The sequence below is a fragment of the Bos taurus genome, chromosome 7 (genome assembly GCF_002263795.3).
Source record: "Bos taurus isolate L1 Dominette 01449 registration number 42190680 breed Hereford chromosome 7, ARS-UCD2.0, whole genome shotgun sequence".
Taxonomy (NCBI): Eukaryota; Metazoa; Chordata; class Mammalia; order Artiodactyla; family Bovidae; genus Bos; species Bos taurus.
Window position 1 is genome coordinate 45,207,005 of NC_037334.1, and position 26,712 is coordinate 45,233,716.

The 26,712-nt window shown below is 43.6% G+C and overlaps 1 protein-coding gene across 2 annotated transcripts in view; it reads right to left on the minus strand.

Moving 5' to 3' along the window:
* Positions 1-26,712, minus strand: part of FSTL4 (follistatin like 4) — a 443,863-nt gene that overhangs the window by 384,393 nt on the left and 32,758 nt on the right. For both annotated transcript variants that reach the window (XM_024995163.2, XM_002689187.6), the window contains exon 3: positions 14,843-14,876. In XM_024995163.2, the coding sequence (XP_024850931.1) occupies positions 14,843-14,876 (34 nt within the window). The remainder of the gene's footprint in view (positions 1-14,842; positions 14,877-26,712) is intronic.

Here is a 26,712-nt window from a genome sequence, read left to right on the forward strand (position 1 = left end):
TTAGATGTAACGAAATATCAGTGGGAAATATCTTTGGAAAGTAATTACTTGACAATATATGTGGAATGTTTGTAAATGCTTAAAGCAACTTATCCATATTAAAGACCTAACTTACATGAAGAGACACAAGTATTAATTACCAAGCTGGAAACTCACTTGCAGACTTATAGCCCAGAGTTAATGTTTACAGATCATGGAATAAATACCATAAAATAAAATAGTTTAATGCAAGACTTAACTGTCTAAACCAGGGACCCACTTGTAGACACCAGCTTCATCAGCGATGCTGGAGAGAGGCTGAGTAGATAAGGGTGACTCCAGCCTTTACACTAAGTTCCTCCTTGCTTCCTGCTCTCTTTCCCACCTCCGCCCTTACTGACATTGGGTTCTCCTGTGCTGTTATTACCAGTCCTGTATCTGAGTCCAAATGAGGACTCAGTGCCTTCACAGCCCACTCAGGTAACTTAATGATCATGGATATTTCGGCATTTCAACTCGTTCCTATTGATTTCTCAAAAGTGCTCCTGATGCTCCATGTCAGTTTCAAGGAGGCACTAGGGAGCAGTGCAGACCGTGGCCAATAGGCAAGTGTGTGCACTCTCCAGGGACATGGCTACTTGCTCCGGCCTATGCTTGCCAAGAAGTCACATGGCCCAGAGTTAATAAAGGATTTCACTTTCCAAGATCATCATCCTAATTGGATCTGTTACTAAATATCCTTATTTATTTATTTATAGTAGATGCTGACAACTTACTCATATTAAAATAGAAATACAGACAACCCCCCTGCACATCAACACTATGGAAATCAAACAATATGACCACCAGATGATTCCGGTCCACAGAACACCAGTTTGAGACCTGTCACACAGAACAAATACGGAACAGACACAGGGCCTAGGGGTCTTAGGAAAAGCTTGTGTTTGTTTCCTGACAAAGAGGCACACAGGCTTGGTGAGTTGCCCAGGTCGGGTATGACATGGCTCGTTGGAAGTTTTGGGACTTCTTCAGGACTCAAAATGACTTTGGGGTGTTTACAAGGAAAGATGGGATTGAAGCAGTAATGGTGGGCTTAGGTATTAACAGGCAGACGGGGGAGGCACATGGGGGTGAAAAGTCCTTTCAGCCCCTTGAATATAGGAGCAGAGTCCCAGAATCCCCAGGACCCACCAGGTGCAGGACAAGGCAGCCTCCAGGCCAAGTCTCTGGTGCCCACCAGGCCCTGAACTCCCACCACAGTGGCCTTTCAGTCTCTGCCATCCAATATCCTGGCCCATACCCTGGCCCACAGAACAGAACTCTCCCTCCAAGCTCCTGGGGGTCTGGGGGAGAAAGAGCCTGGTGGCAGTACACTGTCTATATCAAAAGGGCAGAAGCCCAGGTTCATCTAAGATCAATAGCCGAGGCCAGCATCCTCACCTCTGCTCTGAGTTTCATGGTATCTGGCCTGACATTTCTGTTTCCACCAGTCCTCCACACTGCTCCCTCTCCCATCAGGGGCAGCCATAGAGGTGCCTGATCTTAAGCTTTTCAAGGGCTGACCATTTAGAAATGGCTTTGAGGATATGCTTGAGAGCTGAGAGTCCTCGTAACAAGGGCCCTAGGGAGGCCACATGAGCAAGACACAGGAACATGTCTTCACAGAGGACTCTGAATATTCTATTACAATGAGGGTTAATGTAAGGGTCACCTAGTAACTGAAGCACCCAGCCTACCAAATCATTAATGCTTCCAAAGCCCATGTTCCTTCATCCATAAAATAGAAGGTCACACAAGCGGGCCACACTGGACTGCCGAGTGTGGAGACAAGTTAACCCAGCAAAGCTTACAGTGGGGGCTTCAATAATGAGAGCTGTCACCATGTATTCCCTCCCCCATGGTCCCCTTCCCTCAAGAGAAAAAGAAAATATTTAGAGACGTTTTAAGCAAAAGTCAAAGCAGAGACTTTAACTAGAAATCTCACCCAAGATGCCCATCGCTAGGAAACGGTGGCTGAGTATCTAGGATACGTTGGACACTGCGCCACCTTGGGAGACAGGAAAACCTGGCCCCAAGGGTGGGAAGAAAAGGAAGAAAACCACCATAGGGAGCCCAGAGGTCTATGCACACCAGTTCAGGACCTCACACCCGTCCTCTGCTCCTCACTAGCCATGGGACTTCAAGTCCATCACTCTTGCTGTTCAAGCACATCTCCACCTTTGAAAATAACAGTTGACCCTGAAGGAATGTTCCAGATGTGCGGCTGAATCATGGGATGATTCCATGAATGGCAGCACCAGAAAGAGAGTTAGACTTCATGACCACCGCCACGCAGAGCATTCAGGCAGCTGTTTGGTGGTAGGGATGCAGTCATGCAGACCGGCTGTGGGACCGGCCTTAGAAACAGAGTGAGGTGAGGGAAGAGGTGGCTCCTGGACCAGAGGGCTAGAGGCACACCCAGCATGGTCTCAGACCTCTGAAACGGGGCTCAAACGGCACTGGCCCGAATCTCACTGCACTCTGAGTGTCTCTGATCCATGATAACGGCGTCCTGATGGATCCTGCTGTCAGCGCTGGATAAGCAAGGAGCTAATAGATGTCAAACAGCATTTGCATTTCTGAGATGGCTTCATCTGCTCCCTCTCCGTGGACTCTCCAAAGTGAAATTTGAAATCTGGACAGACAGGTCCACTCTGAGCAGCAGCTCTTCCAGAAATCCCACGGGAAAGAAACACTTATTTAATTATTTCCTACACAGACAAACAGCTGAGCTTCTTACACAACAACCGCAACCGGTGGCTGCTTCTCAACCTTTTCATTTTGGAAGACATGCAGTTCCCTAAGAGACGCATGGACATGTTTATCGCCCCTTGTAGTTTAAGTATCTTTCATTCATTCATTCAAAGCACACATCACAACAAACTGTCTTGTTCATGAGAAATTCTGCAGAAGGCCCAGGTTTGGGTTGGGAGAGCACTGGGGAGGCTGGCATCTGGAATATGACCCAAGAAACAATCCATGAGTCTAGATTCACCCAAGCTCCTTCTGGAAGACGACAGCAGGGTCAGAATGGAGTCCTTAATTTGGGTTTCATTTCCAGGGACATCTGTAGCCATCCGAACAGGCTGTAGAATCGTCTGTGTGGGGAGCATCTGTATTTGTGGGGTTACTCGAATGCAGCGCCAGGCACACAGTAATGAATGGATTTTCTGGCTCTCCCTGGCTCTATTTAAAACTGTCATCATTTTAAACCATGAAATATGTCAAGTGATAATTAAACCTCACCACAGACAGACACTGTGAAAATGATTAACTTTTACCATTTCCCCCACACACATTCTGAATATTCTGAATCCCCAAGGTATGGAATCATTACACTGACAGATGAGAAAAGTCGTCTTCACACTAATTTATTCTTAAAAGAACCATAACAGGACTGAAAATTCTGTGCTTTCCCATTGTGTTTTAATTTGAAAACTTCTGCTGTCAACTCACACTTGTGTAGAGGAAGCCTGGTGGGGAGGAGAACAGAGCTGACGTCACAGCTCCAGCCCCGCCTCTGCTAGCTGTGTGACCAGGGACAAGTCCCTTGCCACCTCTGAACATCATGTTTCTCCACTCATCTAGTCACCAATGACAGTATCTTCACTCCACCCGATGCACAGCTTTCTTAAATGTAGTGAATGAGATGACAAATGAGAAAGTCCTTTGAAAGCAAAAAATGGCCTGGTAACACTATCCAAGTATAAGATGTATATTCTGTATAAAGGGGTGAGGCACAGCTTTGCAGATCTGCTGTCTTTAAAAAAAGAAGAAAGAAAGAAAATGGGAAGGAAAAAAAAAAAAAACCTCAACTCATTTTATTTTCAGCTGAAGTTTCTAAGCATGAGATTAGATCTGACCCTGTCAGATAAATGTCTCCTCTTAGCCACAGGACTCCTATTTTGTGCCCAAATATGCAGTGATTCACACAAATGATAAAAATTCAAATGAAGCAGCCAAGCAGCTGGATGGGAATGCTGCTTCCAGCAAAAAGAGAGCACAAATAACTGCTAAAATTAGTAAAACAAACAGACTGAAATGTATTTTCACTCCCACAACTCTTTTTCCAGACCTGTGATTTTCTCCTTTAAGGCCCATTTCTTCTAAATGTGGAGGTCTCTGGTTCTCTCTGGCAGCGGCAGCCTGCAGGGTCCCATCACCCTAACCCTGCGGGTACGTCAGCTGCAGAGTGATGAGTCCCGCTGGCAAACGGGAGCATTTCCATCAGAACTGTACAAACACTGCTGAATTTCCATCAGGAACGTGCTTTCCTGGATGACCTCAGTTAAGCACATTTTAATTCTTTGATCAATTTCCTATGGCGTTCAAAGGGTTTCCTGTTTTTCTCTATTTACAAAATAAAATTCCAATGCCTGTGTCAGAGGGCTTTTATGAGGATTAAATAAGAAATGAGTATGTTAAAATGTTTCCATTAAGAACTCTTCTGATCTAAGCAATTTATATTAAAGCAGTGAAGTAAGCCTCTACTACTATATTAATCTATCAGTAAAAAAAAATCAGTGAAAGTCACTCAGTCTTGTCTGATTCTGCGACCCCATGGACTGTAGCCCGCCAGGCTCCTCTGTCCATGGGATTCTCCAGGAAAGAATACTGGAGTGGGTAGCTGTTCCCTTTTCCAGGGGATCTTTCCAACCCAGGGATCAAACCCAGGTCTGAGCAACCACGGAAGCACAAGAAGCTGCTTACTTAAAAGTGGCTGGTGAACAAGAGCACTGGTTTTCTGTAAGGACCAGGTCTCCCCACCTCAACTGTGTCCCTGCCTGCTATCAAATGCCCATTGGGAAGCAGTAGTGCAGAGAGCTCCCACCATATCCTTTCCAAGAAAGAAGCAGGATCTCTCATGAAAAATGGAGAATAAAGCTCCTGGAAGCCTCATGGAGGTAAATATTAAAGTCACCAAAGGGTGGGGCTGGGGGGGAGATTTGATATTAGCTTTTGATCTTTATGCTCTTTCACTGGAGAGCTAAGGAAAGCAGAATATGTTGAGGTCCAAAAAAACAATAATACACCCACAGTTTAGGCCAGGGGATGCTTACTGTACCTTACCAGATCACTATGTCTGTCACAGGGGAAGGGGGTCAAAGGAGCAGGAGACCCCCTTGCTGGAGGCAGCTGTGATTTAAGAAAACCAAATAGGCCTGCATTTGTCATCAGGGATCTGGGTTCCAAGCCACATCCCGCTTCCTTCTTGGAAGATGGGAGCAATGCCCTACCTGGAAACACTAGGTAAATGCTTCCTGCAGCTTAGTCTAAGCCTGCTTTTGAGGCACTCAGGACCCCTCGGGGGTGGAGGATGTAACACACATTCGGATGTGAAATAATTTAGTAACTGATAACATGCACCTTCCTGCATCGTGTCCCCTTTGTGGGAAGAGCCCCCATTGTCATCTGGGCATCTGCCTCCCTCTCACTCTCAGGTGCGCAGCCCGTGCCTGCTAAACCCAGCAGCGTGCAGCATCCCCCTGGCCTCAGGCACTGATTCAGGATGGGGCATGTGACCTGAGCCCATCCCATCTGAGTAGCACTTCCAGAGGAAAAGACTTGGAGGTGTAAGGGAGGTTGGCACTCACCATGAGGAGAGTCAACTGCAAGAGGGGAGATGAGTGAAACCAGATCCTGGTACCCTACATTAGGTTTGCCTGAAGCCAGCACCCCTCATGCCTCCATCCTCCACCCAGCTTTCCAGTTAACTAAGCCAATAAGATGTTCCTTTTGTTTGGGCTACTTGGACTGCATTTTGCTATTTCCAACAAAAAAATTGTCCCCACTAATCAAGTGTGCCCAAAAGAGACCCTTTGCCAATGGAACTGTCCTTTGGAGAGAAGACTCTGAAACATCATTTCCACCACGTTATTCAGGGAGCTGTTCCCCTTGGCTCCCATGTTGGTGTACATAGAGCAAATACTCCCCTGCTTTGGGGTCTGCCCCGTACAAGGCACCTGGCCATGATACATGGCAGCTCTTGCCTTTCTGTCTGCAGGAAACTCTTGTATCTCCCCAGCTGACACGTTCATGGATGCACATGCTCTGTAAAGGCAGGGACCACACCTTGTCATCACTGCACATCCAGCAAATTCCAGTCCATCCGAGGAAACTTTCATTAGCACCCAATAAGCCTTCACAAAACCCTAAGATTGGTGCTTACCTTTCTACCAGAGTGATTTATCTTTTAGAAGTAGTCATAACCAAACCAAGCTCCTTGACATTGCTTCAGAAGCACTGCAGGAGTGAGGGAGCACTCAGGGACGGAACACTCCCTACAGAGGCCTCTGGAAAGTGGGTGGGTGGACAACAACTGGCCTAGGTACCCGGGTGAACTAGCCTCATGCACGTTTCAATGATGCTGACTGTACTCACACACCAGCTGGGACAGCCACCCGCTGCCCGCACCCAGGACCCGGAGGCTACTGGTCATTGCCCACATCCCACAGAGCTGGTGGTTGGTCAGTGCTCATTCATTTCTGGGGCCCATGTTTCCTGACTTTCCAAGAGCACAAAGCAAGCTAATGTTACCTCATGCAAAATTCAACATTTTGCAAAAAAGTTTTCCACACACACATACGCCCTGAAGCATTTTCTTGAAGCCCACTGACAGTCCCAGCAAAAAAGCATAATTAAAAAGAGTGTGCAGAGAACCACAGTGTGGGTTGTAATGTCCTGGATCTCTGGCCCTCATTGCCTGATCTGCAGGGGCCTCCAGGGGCATGTGGCTTGTTCATCACAGCCAGCGTCTGCACCAGACGGCACCCTGTGAAGCCCTCGCCGCACCCAAGGGGAGAAACAGGCCAGTGGCGCAGCAGCAGTGAGCGCCCACAAGTGAGGCTGACCAGGACAGAGCACACTGCCAGGCCTCACTCCTTCAAATGGGACTCATCACCTTGCAGATTACTCCCCATGTGGGCTCTGTGTCTGAAGAAGCTGAGAGAGGAAAGATTTGATGTTGAGACAACACACTCTGAAAATAAGGCAGTGGGAGTTTTGGGTGTTTTTTGTAAGAGATTTTAACAGATGAACTAATTCTGATGAAAAGAAAGGAATTAGATCACAATGGTCAGTTAGATTCTGTACTTTGTTCCCAAGAAAGACTGCTGAGTAGCAATAAAATAGAAGAGACAGAAACAAATGATTTTTAAGTCACAGATAATTAACCCCAGAGGCTCACTGATGGTACATTAATATTGCTGGGGCAAGTGGCTTAACGAGTTTGAAAAGGACCTCAGAGTTTATATGCAACAGATCATTTCAAGGGTTCCTGAAAAGCAGAGAAACCCCTTCAGGCTTAAGGGCCAGGCAAGGGGAGAAGATGACAAATATCAGCCTCTATTGCTGGGATCTCAGAGAAGAGAAGGGACTGCCTCCTGCCCTGGGGAAGGATGGGATCTCAGCAGGTCTACTGGGAGTGCCATCACCTCTGTTTCCGGGCCTTGGACAAGCCAGCTTAGTGTGCTTCACAATGATGCCGTCTCGTGAAGGACTTGCCCTACTGTGCTTATGAAGCTGCAGAGGCTCATACCCTCTGAGGGGTATGACTTCTCAGATAATGTGACTCTTTCCCATCCATTCCAGAGAGGGGCCTAGGGACACACTTTGCAATGGCAACTCCCAAGGAGACTTCTCACCACCAACACGGCTCACTGCACAGGGCCTCCTCACCCCACCCAGACCCACCAAGACCCTCCACAAGCACATACCTCATTTGCACGAGCACCTTTCAAGGACTTTCTATCTGAGGGACCCCCAAGGTGTCAGAAAGAGCAGAGTGGCTCCCTGAGGATGGTCATTAAGGAGAGGGAGCCCTCCCAAGGGCAGCGGTGGGAAGAGTAAGTGTAGAAGGGGAGATGGGGTACCCATAGCTGAACAACCTGGCAACCCCACACCTGCAATTTTACTTTCCGAGAAATTTTACTTTCTCTGAGAGAGCTGGGTCAGCCCTAGGGTGTGTGGGGATCTGTGTGTACCAGGTGGGAGACCCCACAAGGAAGGGCCTCGATCCCTTCTCTCCCAGGGCTCACCCTACACAGCAGTGTGGGAGCCTCCACTGGAGCGCAGCAGACCTCGGCCACCAGCGCCATGCACCATAGTGCTGAGGCGGCAGGCATGGTGTCACACACATTCAAACAGAAGCATGAGTGGCTCCCTGAGCTATACACAGCAAGGTCCTGCTTCTTCCAAATCAGGGAGAAAGCAGACATTGGCCAGGTGATAGGAGGAAGCACTCACCCAGAGCCGGGAAGACCCTCGATTAAGGGAGAGCATGTAAGAGGCAGCAGAGACAACTCAGGTTCACTCGGGCTTAGTCGACGGCTGGTGTTTCCACGCCCAGACACTTAGAATTGTCTTCAAGAAGCTTGGGGTCACCCACAGCCTGAGAATCCTCTGGCTAAGGCTGTGCTTGGTCCTTGGGAAAGACCATTGTCTGCCTGAGTTTTATTATGATGAAGTAATTAAAAGGAAATAGGAAGGATTTACCATGGGATGCTCAAGACAGTTTCTGACCTCAGTGCCTAGAAAACCCTTAATCTGGGAATACAAATTTTATGCGTGTTTGTGGTTAAGTTCTTAAAGACATCAAGAAGAGAGCTGTTTCTCTGATTGCAGAATAAGAGAATCTGAGCAGAGAGTTCAAGATTCTGGGCTAAATTTCAGAAAATCCTTCACAGGAAAAGTCAACAGACTAAGATTTGCAACATCATCTGTAAGTCAGCTTGAAGACAGAGGAATGGGTTTGGTGACTGAGACGTTCTTTGTTGTATGTCTGAGGCCAAACCTACAGATACAGTATGAAAAGAGCCACAGTGAAGACTACCAGCTTCACTGTGCATTGACGCCATGGCCCACACTGGGCCAAGGGCTCTCCATGCTGAATCCCTCCCCATAATGTGTCCAGGAAGCTGTGAGGGATGTCAGTTGCATACTGCCCAGCATCCTCTCTCTATGGACCAAACCTGTACCCACTCTCTGGCATCTGAGTGAGGGTGAATCCCCAAGGGAAGCACACATGGTCTTGCCTGGCCAATCCCAGTATTCCAACCCCTCCTTGCCAGTAATTGGTTTAGGGCTTGACTCATAATACAAGGCCAGCAAATCAGAATCTTCAAGGAGACCTTTCTCCGCTTTCTCTGGAGGAAAGTAGTTTCACCCTCTCAGATGGTGAGCGGTCAGTCAGGAGTCTGTGAGCACCAGCTACCAGGAGCCAGCCTGCAAGGCTAAGTGGAAGAGGCGAAAACGCCAGGAGGAGGAAAGAAAAGGAGTGTAAGGTCTTATAGGAGCTGTTTTTGAGGCCAGATCCACCCTCCCTTAGATTCACAAGGTGTTTAGGCATTAGCCAGTGCAAGCTGGGTTTCTACAACGCAGAGTTAGGACTAAGGGTCTGTACTATTACTGTCCTAAGCTTTTTCAGAGAAGACTGAGTAACTTGCCCCAAGTCACACTGTGAGTAAGCGGAGAAGTGGGATTCTGCTAATTGGTCGTGGCCTAACTGGGTACCAAATTGTTGTAGGCAACCAGAATACACCAGCCAGTTGTGTCATCCACTCCCCACTCATCCTGGGGCACATAGGTACAATATCAGTTTCCCAGTAGCTAAAGAGAAAGCACTCTCCAGAAAGAGTCAACTGCTGTGGAATTAGACACTGAAGGAGACAGGTGCCACCCCCAACTTTTTGGAGCCCAAAAACTGCTAGAGAGAACAAGCAAGCTCCGCTGTATAGAGTGGGGGCAGGATAGGGAAGGAAATCCCATTTCACTCCCCAGATGGCACTCTTGATTGGAAAAGGACCCACTACCCCAGGCACTGACAAATCTGAATGGCTTCCTTTTAAGTTCCCTACATCTGCAGCCATTAAAGAAGTTATCTCAAAAGAAGTTAGGAGTTTATTAATCCGTTTCATCGAAGAGAGTCAGCCACTTTACATTATACCAAGATAGATTATGCAGGCAACCGAGAGACCCAGAAAACATCTGCTAAACAAAATCAAAATTAATGGTAAACATACTGCAATTCTTGATAGCTGAAGTTCACCCAGATGCAAAGAACTAAAAAGGGGCTATTAGAGGCAGCTGCCAATTAAGGGAATAATTCCAAGGGTTTTCACAAAGTGAGGCTCTAGTTACACACTCAGGACTGGCAGGTCATGTTTATATAGGAGATTTGCATTGCTAAGGAGACAGAGCCACCCTGCCTGTGTGACTGTCACTTCCCTCTCTTCTTCTGTGAAGACAGCAGCATCCCTCCTCTCAAGTCTCCCTCACAGCCCTGCTGGAAGCCATGACAGGCTGGTCTAGACGGCAATGTGTGAGTGAGCCATCGTAGGGAAGATGGGTAATGCAGTGTGACATTGGTGCCCACCCCCAAAACCCACAGTCTCTAATCACAGCACAGTCACAGACATCTGGAATAGCTTACTGATCACCCCATGCTCTAAGAGATGGCTGACAAGGGCTGAATTATCCGGGCCGCTTGCTCAGCTCACTCGAGTGTTCTCTCATGACTGTAATTCAGTGTGATGGGATCAGTTAGAGAAAAGCACCGGTTTGGGTAGATGGATCCCAGCAGTTATCATCAGCATCAGCCCTCAGAGTGGACATGGGAGTGTCTCGGTGAGGTGAGGTTGGCATCTTTTGTGGAAGCTTCAGAAAAAAAGTTGAAATTAAATTGTAGGTGACTAGAGGGAGGTGTAAAAATGCCTGCATTAGAGAGGCAATGAAGAAGCAGCCATCTGCCTTCCCTGTGCTGCTGGCAAAGGGGGACCCAGGGCAAGAGGATGATGTAAGACTGCCCTGAAGGTGGAAGGAGGTACCAACTGGGGTACCAAGAGACATCCTCCCAAGGTTGCTGTCCTGCCACAATATTCTCTATCGCCCTCCAGGCTCCCCTGAGAGTCCTTCCCATAAATCTAAATTGGAAACAAAGCTCCCCTAGAAAGTTTTCTTCCAAGAGGCCCTCTCAGCTCTCTGGGCTTGGCAGTGATCATGTATGCTTAGAAATCCTTGGGTGATGAAGCGAGATCAAATCATCACCTGACCATTAGAGAGAGGTTCAATGTCTCAGAGAGACATTGGTCCAGAGAGACCTTGGCCCAAAGGGCTCTTTATTTCTACTAAAACAAGCATGAGAAGGAAGGAGTCTAATGTAAGGTGCCATCTGCTCTGCTTATATCATGGGTTACAGAGAATTAAGGGAGATAAAGAACATGAAACTCTCAGAAAACTTCAGAATATCTAAGATACAATTAACATTATCTCACCACTCTCTCCACACACCACCTCTGGAAGACAGGCACATGCTGGGGCATGTCCTGGGCTCTGTCAAAGCAGTCCCTCTTTGTGGACTCTTTAGAGCAGGGCTTGCAAAGGGCACTGTGTGGAAGCCCAGCCAGAGATGATTAAAACCAAATCAAGATGCCATGGGGAACTAAGTTTGGGAAAGGCTGCATATTACACTCCCTTTTCAAAGTCCTATTTAACATCTTAACAACCTAAGAGATTCTGCAATAAAAATAACAACCAGCTTGATATTGAGTCCAGCATTTACCAAGTGTTTTATTTTCCTACGGCTGCTGTAGCAAAGTTCTATAAAGTAAGTGACTTAACGAGAGAAATCTGTTTTCTCCCAGTTCTGGAGGCTAGAAGTCAGAAATCAACGTGTTGGCATGACCACCCTCCCTTTGAAGGCTCTAGAGGAGGATTCTGTCGCTCCTTCCTTGCTTCTGCTGATTGTCAACAGCCCTTCATGTTGCTTGGCTTATGTACTCAGTCTACTCTGTGCCTCCTTTAGAACATGCCATTCTCCCTGTGTCTATGTCTAAATCTCTCTCCTCAAAATGATCTCACTTATTGGATCATGGTCCATCCTATTCCAATATGACCTCATTGTAATTACACATTTGCCAGGACTATATTTTCAAGTAAGGTCACATTCACATATTCTGGGTTAGAACTTCAAAATATCTTCTTGGGAGACACAATCCAACCTATAATACCAAACCTATTTGAACGTGGAGCACTTTCATCAATGCATCAGCTGGGAATGTCTGGATATCCACAGAACACTTCCTATAAGTGCCTCTGTAGAACCAAATGATTCAGTGCCTCTCTTGTATATCACTGGGACAGGATCAGAGTGAAAAATACATATACAAGGCAATTTTTAAATTTGCACTTAATTGTTTGAAATGATTGTTGAGCCACTATAGGCCCCGGGCTAAGGCCTTGAGGAATTTAGGAGTGAAAGAGGGGAGGGTCTCAGCTCTCAGGAAATGAATGACTTACCAGGAGCCCCTAACTCCCAGGTAAAGCAGGGTAAGAAAAACTCTTCAGAAAGAGAGTTGGAAGGGATAGGAGAGAGGTGGGATTTCACAAGATGAGGGACAAAGAGCTGGCAGGCTGCAGGGACAACGCATGAGGCAAGAAAGCCGGGCTACAGCCTGAGAACCATGACAGCACTGGATGGGAGGACCATGGGGCAACTAAGCCACAGAGCCCATCTGAGGCACGCGGTGCATTCGCGCCACCGTAATGATCTCCAACACACCTGACCTAGCCTGGACTCCGTTCCCACTGCTAATATCAGCTCCCTCACCTCTCACTCCACAGACTTAATCAAGAGCTTCCAAAAGTTACGAGTGTAAAGTTGCAATTGGTCATCCATGTGTAGCCATGAGTTGGAGCTGATATCCTGAGTCAGATGTTACATAAAAACAAAAATAGAAAATTATCTTAGGTTTTGTGGTCCAGAGGCTACCCCTCTAGACCTTTCCAGGATCTCCTGGGCCTGGTAAACTAGGCAGAAAAATTCAGAGGGTTAATTATCTGCTCCTCTTTCAGTGCCAGATCAAGTCAAAGCTAAGTGTTCATTGCTAGACAATAATGTCTTATTTGTGTTTGCAGGAATGTTTATTGAAATATTCACAGTGCTTCTACTATTTTTATACCCATATACATACACTGTTCTGGGCAAGATTAACAACCCTACTACCCAAGCCATTGAATCTCAGACTTAAAATACACTCAGAACTGACCTACAAGGTCCCACTCTTCCTTCCTTCCTGCCAGGTTATAAGCACTGACATTAAGGCACTGGGCTATCTCAGGAATTTTCAAACACTCAACTTTGACAGAAGCAAGCAAGAAACATCAGCTCACAGAAGGAAGAAAAATGTTTCTGTTATATCAAGACAAATTTACCAGTACAAACCCAAGGCATATGTTCCCAGTAAGCCAGTTATGAAAGATGCTGCTTCAAGAAAGAAGAAAGTTATGGGAAAATAGAGCACAGCCTAACCATGCCTTTGCTCACCCTGAGACATGTAGTCTTCTAGGAATTTGGAGTCTCAGGTACAATAAGGTCTTTTATGCCTCTGAGCAAAAATACACATGGTTTTCTCATATCCTAGCCTTACCATTTAAAGACATTTCTAACACAAGAACAGTAAGAGTCCAGAACAGTTAAGCTCATATGTGATTCCATAATGCAAATAGTGCTGTGCACCAAACAGTCACACGCACTCAGGAGTAGTGGAATGAATAGTATTCTAAACCAAAGTTCACGCCAACTTGTCTCCTAAAGGCTATTTTTCTCCAGGTTACATGGTCATAACATTGTGAACACAACTTTGAATCAAAAACAGGCCTTCCCTGCCCCACCCACCTTCATCCAGTACCATTCGGTTTTGACGTCCAAATGATGTGGTTTACGCTATGGATGCAGTTCAGAGGACGCTGAGCCCAAAACCAGAGACAATGGCGAATGAGAGTGAAAGCCAGAAAGTTTATCCTAGAGCTAGGTTAACCAGATCCTTTGTATCCAGGATTCCAGTACCGCAGACAGCGGCAAACAACTGGTTCTATGAACCCATGAGTATAGACAGTATGGAAAGTTTAAGTCTAGGGGCACACTTCAGTAACATGACCCTTCTGTGTTTTTCATTGTGTTGCATAAAATAAGAACTAACCAAGAGGCAAGGTTTTTAGATTTGAAAATCAGTATGGTATTTTCTCACTTCTAATGATTGGTGCTCTTTTTGGAGACAATACCACCAAGAAGGAGGTGTGGTTATAGCTAAAACCAAAGGCCAGACCCCAGACCGAGAACTCACTTTGGTTCCTAACTTCATCCTCCCATCCCTGAAATACAGGGATGACTGGTGGTGATTTCCATAAATCATACAAAAGACAGTCTCTTATTAGAGACCAGGTACCACTGAAAGCAAGTAAGAGTAACTTCAATTTCCACTAAAATATTTCAGAAATTACCATCCATATATATTTACCTCAGTAATCAGAAAACAAATGCACTAGAGGAACTCTGGCAGGGAAAATAAAACATGGTGGAATTGTTTTCAAAAGGAAAATTAATTACTTATATCTATTTCAGCTTAGCTAAAGTCATAAAAATCTAATCAGAAATATTTTTCACAGTGGCACCTTTTCCCAGTTATTGAAATACCTCAAACCATAAACAATTTTTTATTGTTGATGTAGTTTTCACCAGGTTAAATAATTATTTCAAACTTCACTCAGAAATGAGGCTTCTTTTGAGAGACTGCAAACATTATCATGAATGAGCCAGTTCCCTAGACCCCATCTCTGATACCTGAAGGTAGAGGACACAGTCACAAGCAAACTTCGGCTTTCGCTCCTGCAGTCCCTGAGGCAAGTGCCAAGCAGTCAGCACCCAGAACAGGTCACATGAAATTTCAAAGAACAGGCTGCCCACAGTCTGAAGTTAATCTTAACTGTAACAAACTACATCCATATGCCCACAATGAGAATGAAGTGAGTATGAGTGCATCTTCCCTACCTTCTCTTCTTCTGACATCAAGGCTTCTGGATTCCTGCAAGACAAGAAAGATTTGGTGTTTTTGAAGAATAACTCATATGTAGAAATACTTGCAAATACCTCACCTCTTGTTAGACATTCATTCACAGAAGGGTAAACAATCTCATAAATATAAGACATTTGGCAGTGTTGGGGCTCCTAAACTCTCAACATATACATACACATCTGTAAATGTAAACCACTTGCTGCTTTGCTGGCTTAAGCAAACATACTGTTAATCATGCAGTTTTTAATGAGCAGACCCAACTCTCATGGTCTTCCTTATATGGAAACTGGGCTGGTTCCAATTGTTAGGAAATACCCTGTTTTAAGTTGAATTCCCACCCTTGACCTAGACTGCAAGTGTTTGTAGGGAAAACATAAGTAGACAGGAGCCAGAATGACGTGAGCAACAGCAGGCTGTGATTTGTGGTGCCATGGGAAAGACCATTATTGTTCCTGTGCAGGCCACTGGCATGATCTGCTGATTGACTATGCTCCTCAATAGTTTCCAAAGCGTGGGAAACTATGGACAATTTGGATAGCCACTCCATGCCACTGGACTAGAGTAAGCCTTGGCTCTTCTTATTTCAATCTCATCTTCCTGCAGTGTGCAGAGCAATAAGCAAAGTGTTTCAGAAATTACATAGGTTAAAGACAGAGGCCTTGAATTGAAGGTATTTACAGTTGAACAGAAGGGTACAGAACAAACACAAATTACTGAGAAATAAAGAGGAGATTTTGCCTTGATGAATACCAATATGTTCACAATCAAATGAAAAATGTAAGGGAAAAAAAAAAAGGTTTTTTAAATAACCTTTGCAAATAGCACAGAAGAATGGGCAGGCTTTCAGATAGAAATATGGGAGGGAGGGTGTACCAGGAAGAGAGAATAGCTTAAGAAAAGGCCAAAAAGTACAAGGCATGGTCAGGCAGCAGGAAAAGGCCCAGTGAGAAGTAATGCAGGGAAAGGCTGAAATCTATTGTGGTTTCATGACTAGTAAAAAGCATCTACAATCTGTTATAAATGACCCAGTTACGATAAAGAGCCTAATATTGAGATTAAGGTGAAAATCCATGCTTAGCATTAGCATGTCTTTCATACCTTAGCATTCTCGTTTAGCATTCTTACGGGGCGAGGAAGGGGGAGCCAATATTAGGAAGGAAACTTGAGGAGGCACTGAAAAGATTGTCCTGTCTTGCCTAAATTACACTTTCTGACTGCCATCTCTGTAATGAGTCAAAAGGCCAAGTGGAGACCAATGGAAGACCATGTCACAGGCCAGCAGCATACCAGCAGGCACAATTATCCAAACAGGCTTCCCAAATGCTGGTTCTTCATAAGCTCAAGGGTCAAAAGAGGGAGCCTGGAGAACAATAACTGGAACAGAGCTGCTGCCACAAGCACATCAGGCACTAAGGAAACCCAGCTTCTACACTGCTGCTCAGACTCTGCTCTAGGGGCTGGCACCTCCCTCCTGGAAGGAACTAGTATTTGTGGAACAGGAAATCAACCGTTATAGCTCGAGAAAAAAACCTTATGGGAATTTTACTGTAATTGCATAAAATGTATAAATTACCTTAGGGTACGTTGATCTCTGTATAACATATCTCCTTATTTAACATGGTATTTTTAATAATTTGTTCAAGTCTATTTTTATTTCTTTCAAGAGTATAATTTTCCTGTATATATTCTGAAAATGTCTTTATTACATACCTTTCGTTATCATAAGTGGAATTTGTCTTTCATTATATCTTATAACTGTTTCTTATTTGTATATTTGACAGCAATTGAGGTTTACATATTGATATAACCAACCACTTGACTGAATTTCTTATTGTTTGTAATAGGTTTCAAATGATTCTTTTGGCATCTCGATTTGTTGATTTATACAATATGCAAATAGCAATGATTTTCTTTCTTTCTTCCAGTTTCTATTGTTGCTTACTCTAGTCTTATTCTTACAGCTAATTCTTTCTCTAATGTTAAGAATTTTGAACATAGTGAACATCCTGGTCTTCTTTCTGATTTTAAGAAGAAAACCTGAAGTGTTTCCCAATCAAGTAAAATGCTGGCTTTTGGCCCAGATATGTTTATCATATTAGTGAAATCTATGCATATTTTATAGACTTTTTAAAATAAATTTATGTTCTAGCTTGTCCCCTTACTTGCTTATTTATTGGCTCTTTCCCTCCACTGGAATGTGAGTTGGGATGGTGCCAACATCTTTCTCACTCTTGCATTTTCAGTGTTATTTATAATAGGGCAGATGCTCAATATATATTTGTTGAATGAAAATAAAATAAATGTGTGTTGACTTTAACCAAATACTTTTTCTGCATTTATGGAGGTATCCTATGATTTTTTCTCCTCAGCTGTATTAATTCGATGGCTTATCTAGTAGATTTCATAGTAGTCAATTATATCTATATTTACGGAGTAAGCTTTTCTTAATCATGATGTGTTTTTTAAAAAATATGCTGCTAGATATTGTTCACTATGATTTTAAACACATTTTTGCATTAGTATTCATAAATGAGATTAAGCTATAATTTTAGGTGTCATTTTTCTGTTTCAGGAATTAAAATTATATCAGTTTCATATACTGGATTTGGAAGTTTCCCTTTTATTATGCACTGGAATAGTTTAAATAAAAGTGGAGTTATCTGACCTTTAAGGTTTCTGCAACTTTCTTTCTCAGATATTTATTAAAAAGTAGAGGAAGTAGAGGGTCATAGAGGTTAAAATTTGTCCAAGTTCTCACATTTTGGTCAATGGCCAGCTGGGATTTAAATTCCAAAGTCTAATTACAAAGCTTATGCACAAAACATTCTAACTCCAGTCAATTAATAGTGTGAAAATTAGACGAGATAGACCTCTGCTTAGGACCATGAAAGAGTAGCTTGTATTAGGCCAATCCTTCTAATAACAACGACAAAAATTGGATAAATAACACCAACAACAAAAGGTTTTGAAGGCATGTGAGAGCAACAAAGGCAGACAGAACTTAGCCAATATTTGGAGAGAAGTAAAGGCTTTGGTGGAGAGCCCCATATTTACTGCCAGATTTTCCCTTTGGGGAATTTGTGGTTTTTCAGACAGGCCAAAGTAATGTTTTGGGGCTTAAGGTAGCCTCACTGAGTTGGGAGATACCTGAGTTGAGGCTACAAAAGCAACCAAAACTTGAGGGTCTGCAATCCTAGAAAATGGAATCAGAAAGAAATGAACTCAATAATTTGCCCAGCCTCCTCTTGAGTTATATTATTATGCTTGAATTGGATATATAAAGAACATGAGGTTGAGAAATAAGCAAAAACTTTGCCTCAAACAAACTAAAAAGTAAACTAAAACACTAAAAACAGATTTTGACAGTATCATGGTGCTCAGAAGACAAAAATTAAGCTCTCAAAGGAACAATGGTTCTGGTAATTGCAGCTGACTTTCAGTTAAAATCATATATTCTCAAAGAACTTCTGTTCCTGAGTAGATCAAGATGATCTGCCAGTGTTCCATATCTAACAAATAAAAGTAAGTCCTCTCTGAGAGACAATAAAGTAATCCAAACACCATATAATTTTTCATAGTTTTGACCTAAAACTAATAAATTGTTAGCTATCTCTCCAGAATAAAAAAGGGGGGGCATTATTCAGGATGAAAACAGAGTTGAAATTCAGGGTCTACAGCCATGATGAGCCATGTGCAAGTCCCCACACGGCAAAGGAAGGAAAATTCTTTTATAGAGGTAAAAAGTATTGATAAATTGAGAGGGTAATAGTAAACATAGAGTTAATGGCTTTTCATTGGCTAGCTTGTTGCGAGGAAATGAAAGGAGCCTTTCTTTTCCCTTTTGAATTCTGCTCTTGTCACAGCATATGAGAACTCCCCCTTCTTGTCTCCCAGCTCTATTTAATTGAGGCTTTTGTTTATTAAATTTTTTACCAATACATAATGTCCAGCATCCAAACCAAAATTACTAGGCATGATGGGAAACAGTATCATGTTTCCCATCATGATACTGTTGATGTTTAGTCATCCCATGAATGACTAAAATTCAATAAAACAGACAGCATAAATTGATCCACAGGTTATCCAGAGTTTAGAATTATCAGACACAAGTTCTAGAATAAGTATGACTAATATGTTCAGGAAAACAGAAGATGCTGAATTTCACCATAAAATTGAAATTAAAATAAGAATCAAATGGAAATCCTAGAACTAAAAAATCAATGACTGTCAGATTCAACAGGAATCTAATAGAAGACCTAAACACAATTAAACAGAGGATTAATAAGCCAGAGCCTAGGTCAGTAGAAAATAACCAGACTGAAGCTCTGAAAGGAAATAATAAAGAGTAGAAAACACAGGAAAGTATGAGAGACATTTTGGAGAATGGTGAGAAGTTCTAACAAGTATGTAATTGAAGTATCAGATAGAGGAAATTAGGCAGAATCAATATTTGAAGAGAGATGCTTGAAAAATTTCCAAAATTGATGAAAGACATCAATCCAAAGATTTAGAAATCTCTAGAAACTCTAATCAAGATAAATACAATGAACACCATAACTAGGTCCTCAGGAAAATATAGTTGAATATTCAAGGACAAAAAGAAAAATCTTTAAAATAGCCAGAGAGTGGGTGGTGGAGGTGGAGGGCACATCAGCTACAAAGATTGGATAGCCAACTTTACAGGAGAAAATAACAGAACCAGAAGAGGGGCTACAATCCTAGAAAAGGGAATCAGAAAGAAATGAACTCAATAATCTGCACAGCCTCCTCTTGAGTTACATTATTATGCTTGAATTGGATACATAAATTCAGTGACATCTTTAAATGACAGATGAAACGACATCTTTAAATTTCTGGAAAACTTTGAATTCTATACCCACTGAAAGGATATTCATAGGGTAAAATAAAGATATATCTAGACAGACAAAAACTGAGAGAATACATTGTCAGCAGATTAATACTAAGAGCAATACAGGGAAACACTCTGCACAAGAGGAAAGTGTTTTCAGATGAATGCATAGTTGTCCAAGAAGTAATAAAGAACAGGAAGAGTTAAAAAATGAACAAATCTAGTTCTGTCTGTTTAACACAACAACAATAACGCTCTCTAAGTTAATACTATTTACAGGACTAAAATGAATGATGATATGATCACAAATTCAGGAGGTCAAATGGAATTTAAGTATTACAATCCTATTAATATCTAAAAAATGGTAAAACCAATGCTATAAGGTCAAAGGAGTAGGATTACAAAAGACTAACTCCCCAAAAAAAGACAAGAGAAAAGGGGGAAGAGGAATAAAAACAGAGAGGAATACATTAGATTTATAATGATAAAAGAACAATTTAATAGGAATTAATAGCAATTCTAAACTTGTACACACCTAACTACATAGTCTAGAGGGGTGGGATGTGGGGGAGGAGATGTGAGAGAGGTTCAAGAAGGAGGGGATATATGTATACTTATAGCTGATTCACGTTGTACAGCAAAAACAACATTGTAAAGCGATTATACTCCAATTTAAAAAATAAATTTTTAAAAAAGATGGTTTCTGGGGGTACTGGGAATGTTCTAAATTACAATCTTGGTGGTAGTCACTTGGGTGTGTTCAATTTGTAAAAATTAATGGAGTTCTATTCTACATTTGAGATGTATACACTTTCCAGTATGTTTGATACATGTCAATCAAAAATTTTAAAAATATTAGGTCAAAGTACTCATAGTACACAGCACAGATTTGTTGAAGAAGGGGAATAAATCACATGCCCTAACTTACAGATGAAGGTGGTTCTACAGGAGGAAAGGCTACAGCGTGCTCAATTGTCACAGGGCAGCAAGTGGCCAGGCTCAAGTCTTGGAAATCCTACCACCATGCTCTGCTGTGTGTGCTAAGTCACTTCAGTCATGTCTGACTCTTTGCAGCCCCATGCACTGTGGCCTGTGGCCCACCAGGCTCCTCTGCCCATGGGATTCTCCAGGCAAGAATATTGGAGTAGGTTGCCACATCCTCCTCTAGCAGATCTTCCCAACCCAGGGATTGAACCCACAGCTCCTACAGCTCCTGCACTGCGAGTGGATTCTTTACCACTGAGCCACCTGGGGAGCCCAGTGTATTCTGCTGCCTCAAAGTAAATACTCAGTGAATATTCTGGAAACAAGTGACAGGAACTAAAAGATGGAACTCTGAAGTCAGATGGATCTGGGCTGGATCCTGGCTTATTCCTGATGGCCACGGCCCTGCCACCTTTGATTAATTATCTCACCTTTCTGAGCCTCAGTTTGTTCATCTGTGAAATAAGGGTAGGAATGGTGCCTTCTTCATAGAGTTGTTAGGAGGATTAAGTGAAATATAAGCCTGTAGCACACACAGTATGGTGGCTGGCATACAGTAGTCCTGAAATGGTGGCCATCACCATCTTTATTGCCATTAATGAAGACAACAAAGGTGGAGAAATAGTAAGATCACTTGGGGGAGGGCAATGAGTGCAATTTCTCCGTCAATTATTGTGGCTCAATCAGAATGTCTTTCCAGTACTTGAAAAAGTACTCCCCCAAAACCTGTACCAGAACTGAACAGAAGAGAATTCACTGACAGAAGTGACACCAAGACCCCGAATGCTTTGCTTAAGGAAGAAATTATCTGCTGCAGAAGCTTCAAACCAGATGGTTATAAATGAGAGTTAGCACATGGGCATTATTTAACGACTGAATTTCTTTAACTAAAAATCTAATTTTATTATGGTATAAATCACACTTTCTTGAAGTAGGGAATTAATTTTAGATTTTGCATTTAGTGTTCATAACCTTTCCACGAATTTGACAGCCAAATCATTTAAAACGTCATTTAACCAATACAATACAACAGCTTTATTCCTCATTGTGCCCTTCCTGAATCCATTATCTTTCACTATAACGTAGGGGAACTTAAAGTAAAAAATTACCATCCCATAAAGCTGTATTTTATTGTGCAGTTGAACTGCATAATCTTTATTTTTGAATCAATATAATGTGAGTGCTGAGTAATATTTTTCATAATCCAAAAATCTATTACAGATTCTCAGCTACCAAAAACGTAGTTTGCAAGCTGCTGAAAGAGGACAAATGAAGATCCTCAGATTCTGTGCCTGGATCCTTTACATCCATCTTAGGCAGTACTCACGATCTTAGGCTGTATGTGAGGCTCAGGAAAAGAAGGGTGGACCTTGGCCCCAAATCAAATGCACCCCTCCTTGGCCATGAATCCAGTCATCCTTGGTTAGAGAATAAGTCTCAATTTATCACTCAAAATGTTATGGGATTCAGTGGCTTCTGGGAAAATGTTGGCTCTGTGAGTTAGCCAAGTGGGAATCAAAATATCCACTGCTCAGAAGAGGAAGCCATGGAATCATGAAGCTGAATGAAGCTTGATGTGGCCAAGGTTTTGCAGACGAAGCAGAGGTGAGTCTTGTGCAGACGGGGCTGAGTGCATCTGAGGGCTGGGCAGCTGCAGGCTCTCAGCCCTGCCAGTGTCCTGGTGGTGAGCCCATGACTGGCAGCACCTCAGTCCAGCATCAGGGGAGCTGAGGAAGCCCCCTACTTCAGAGTTCCTTAGGCTCCTACTGCCTGGAAAAGCTATAAATTGTGCTCAATTTATAAATCACTCGGTACAGTTGGGATGCAAGCTTTGCTAACGGCACTCATCACTACTGAAATACTGACATCTAAATTCTAAGGTTTTCATGTCTGAGATGCTTTTAACACTAATGCTTCTTTAACAACCTTTCTTACAATCTTTCATTTATTCATTTGAATTTTAAAACCTTGACTCTTAACAACTTTGATTTTTGCTAGCAGGACACCACTCTGCAACTAAAGCCACATGGACAGGTAGAACACAGTGAAATAAAGGGATGCCTTATGTAGCATATATTCGATCACTGCCTCCCGCTTACTGAGCATACAACAAGCATCTGGTACGCTTTATCTCACTTCTATTGTTCAGGTAAAGGCAGAAGGAAAACCTTCTGTTAGATTTGTTGTTAGATTTGCCAGAGCATCACATCAGGGCCTTCGAAGCTGGATGAAGACAGAATTAGGGGATTAACCCTAAAGTCAAGAGCCAGCTTGAGAGCCAAGGTGAATAATCCCGCTAACAACAGGATTTCCTGGAGGGTGTAGAGGGGATGTCTGAACGTGAGCTTTCTCCTCCAGTCATGTGGAGCCCACGGCAGGAGCTCGAGGAAACTATCACCTAGGAGGTGCCTGCTCCTAAGGAATGCCACCTTGTCGAGGGGTCAGAACTCATCTCCTACCTCCCTGAGAGCAGCGCCATGTGCTAGGAGCCCTCTGATAGAGTGGTGTGTCCTCTGAGGTAGACTGCCTTAGAGGTGGGAAGGGCACAGCTGATCATCCTACACCTTGGGATGCTAGGAGAGCAGAGGGAGCTGGGCACAGGCATGGTTGTTCCCCTTCTCAGCCCACAGGCTTCCCAATCCAGTGACGCCTCCCCGGCCTCTATCAGGAAACCAGGCATGGAATGGGTGGGGAGTATGACCACACAGGCAATGAAAAGACCTTCTCCACATTTCAGGGCTGAAACGTGGACCCCATACAGTGAGCAAGTTCTGTGTCCCCTCTACTTCCTGTCCAACAATAAGTGGACCAGTGTGAGCAAACGTGTTTACACAGGACCCAAGTGTTTATTGGAGGTTTATCAAAACAAATGGAAGAGACCATGCATGGATAATTTTGAAAAAATATCACAGGAATATCTTTATGATTAAGCTATAGGCATCTTTTTTTTTTAAGTCATTGATATGAACCCACCAATAGCCTCCCTGTGGGGAACACTTGTGAGGAACATCAATTTCCTTATGTCTATGGAGGAGATAGAAACAGGCCCCTCATAGCCACCAGGGGGTCCGAGCAGCCTGTTATTAGTAAGCGCAGCAGCAGCCGCAGCGCTGAGGGAGCTGCCCAGACACCTGCCACTCCAGCTTCCCCATCTGGAGTGGCATCCCCATCGAATGGGCAGATCAGACTGCCCACACAGGACGGATTTAGGTGACAATTCAGAAACACAGGCAGAATCCCTCAGGCAGTGCTGCTCAGTGCTTTCTGATGGGGAACATAGAGGGGCTGCATTGGAGGGAAGCTGTGATGCTCTAAAAAGAAAAGTATTAATGGTGATTATGAGACACCACAGAGAAAAGAAAGAATGAGAATATGTGCCAGGCCTTCAGAAATTCAGGTGACTTGGATGTTAAATTTCTTGTTTCTAGAAGCAAAGAATGAATAGATTTATCATATGAGGATTTAGGGATTTTAAATTCTCAGGATTACTTAAAGCTATATATTAAAGGTTATTCATTTACAATCAAAAAAAAAAAAAAAAAGTTGGCTCTGGATTTAAAATTGTCTTCTGCAGTGAATCTACCAAAGTGACAGTATAAGTAAACATTAAATTACATTTGATGCAATAAATGTCAATGACAAATAGATCAGTCCAACTTGTTAAACACCATCACCTGCACACAGCCAGATGAAAAGACTAAGGAGGAAAGAGGGCACTTTCCAGCTTCATCTCTCTGACAACCCAACAAATTAAAGACTGATTAAATTTTTTATTTAGAAAAGTATAGCACAGTATCATTTCTGCTTGAGGACAAGCAATCCCCACGCAGGTCTCTTCTAAGAGTTAGCAGCATGGGGCTCTAACTCAGCACCCCAGGGACCACCCATCAACTAACAGTCATCCTCTCCAGGGACACCAGACAGGCTCGACAAAGCCCAGCCCACCACGCAGAACTGACGAACTGCAACGTGCCACGGCCACACAGGACTGCCATGAACTAGGACAGCATCTATCTCCCCACAGCCTGCATCTCATTCCTCTTTCATCCCACCGCAGGGTCTGGCCTGTCACAGACCCTCAACAGATGGATTGCGAGGAAGAAGTCAGTTTTTTTCAAGGTCTCCTGAGGAGAGTATGGGGTTAGTGAGGGTCTCCTCTGGGCTCGTAGAACACACTGACTGCCTCTGAAGTCTGACTTTCCATATTTTCCATTTTTAGCCAAGTTTCCACAGGATCAGGGACAGCTAAGGATGCCTTCCTTACTCTGGAAGGTTTCACACCCACCAGCTGCCCTATCCTGTGCTCTAGTCATCCATGAGCCACAAGATGATCAGGACCATGTTTCAGGGGTTCGGGGAGGACAGGTGGCCTCTGGGAAAGGGACAGTAGTTTATGTTTTAATTATTCATTATCCTGTCCAGGTACCACCCAATAGATAATGTAATTTAACATCAACCTGTTTCATATGATATTAAAACCTGCTACTTTTTTTCTTCTGCCAGCTACAAGCCCACAATGAGGTTTGAAACGTGTCTGAATGTATCTGAAAAATTAAGAGACAAAAGAAGGAAAACGGCTGCCCTCTGGTAGAGTTCTCTATTTTTCATTCTTGTTTTTACACATGGAGTGGGGGTGGGTCACAGATAGAGATTATCTGACTTAAAGATGCAGAAAGTTACAGAGCCACAGTGGGGCTCTTTTTTCCACCCACAAACCACACAGTATTTATTGAATAATAAATGTGTAGCACACAATCCAGCTATATTTTTTTTTTACGCTCGTTCATTTTTTCATTTGGCAACTTCTGTCACATTAGCTGAGTAGCCTGGAAGTGGTCTGTTGCCTGTTTTCTAAAAGGCTCTTCCATCACTACCTGCATCACTCACAGTCTTAAGAGTTTCAGAGTTTACTTTAGAGAGTAGCTACAATTTGCCTGGCAGACCACACTGAGACTGGTAATTGGCTGCTTGTCCCTCCCATTTGAGCCTAAGTCTGCAGCCCAGACAAACTGCTTTACGGGCACAAGTAGGAAAGAGAAAAAGGCAGGTAACGGGTGAGAAGGTGAGCACATGAATGACAGGCACACTCACTTCCTCCAAAAGAAATAGTGCAAACCCCTCAGTCCAAGGGCCACAACCAGAGTCTCTCATCTTGCCCAGAAACAACCCCCTCCTCCCTAGTCCTCCTGCCTGGTCAGTGGCCCTTCTGCCCCCCTGGGGCATAAACTCTACCTCCTCATTTATCACTTTCTGCTTCGGCAGACTCATCCTTGCAATTTTTGTCAGGCCTTATCTTGCCATTCCCACCACCTTGATTCTCCCTGACACACACAGCCCCTCACCCAGCACTCCCAGCAGAGCTCCTGGTAATTCTCCTGCCTGGTTCATTTATTCTTACCTTCATCTGTCCATGTATTTGTTCATTCAGTAAATACTGACTGATCTGGGGACACAGCAATGCCAAGACAGTCACAACTCTTGTCCCCATGAGGCTTATGATCTCACACAGAGAGACAGACAACAAACAAGCAAATGCAATGTACAGAACATGTCTCAGTAAGAAGTGCCACGGTCATAGACAAAGCAGGGAAGGGAAACCAGGACAGAGGTTTTCTACTTGTGACAAGGAGGGCCCCTCCAGGGGCTGCATTGATTACAGACCTGTCCCCTGCTCCCTGCTGTGCACAGCACGACCTTCCCCTGCTCAGAACCATTTTGTCATCCCTTCAAGCCACCACAGAAAGGGAAGAGGAACTAAAGAGCCTCTTGATGAAAGTGAAAGAGGAGAGTGAAAAAGCTGGCTTAAAGCTCAACATTCAGAAAACGAAGATCATGGCATCCGGTCCCATCACGTCATGGCAAACAGATGGGGAAACAGTGGAAACAGTGTCAGACTTTATTTGGGGGGCTCCAAAATCACTGCAGATGGAGACTGCAGCCATGAAATTAAAAGACACTTCCTCCTTGGAAGAAAAGTTATGACCAACCTAGATAGCATATTAAAAAGCAGAG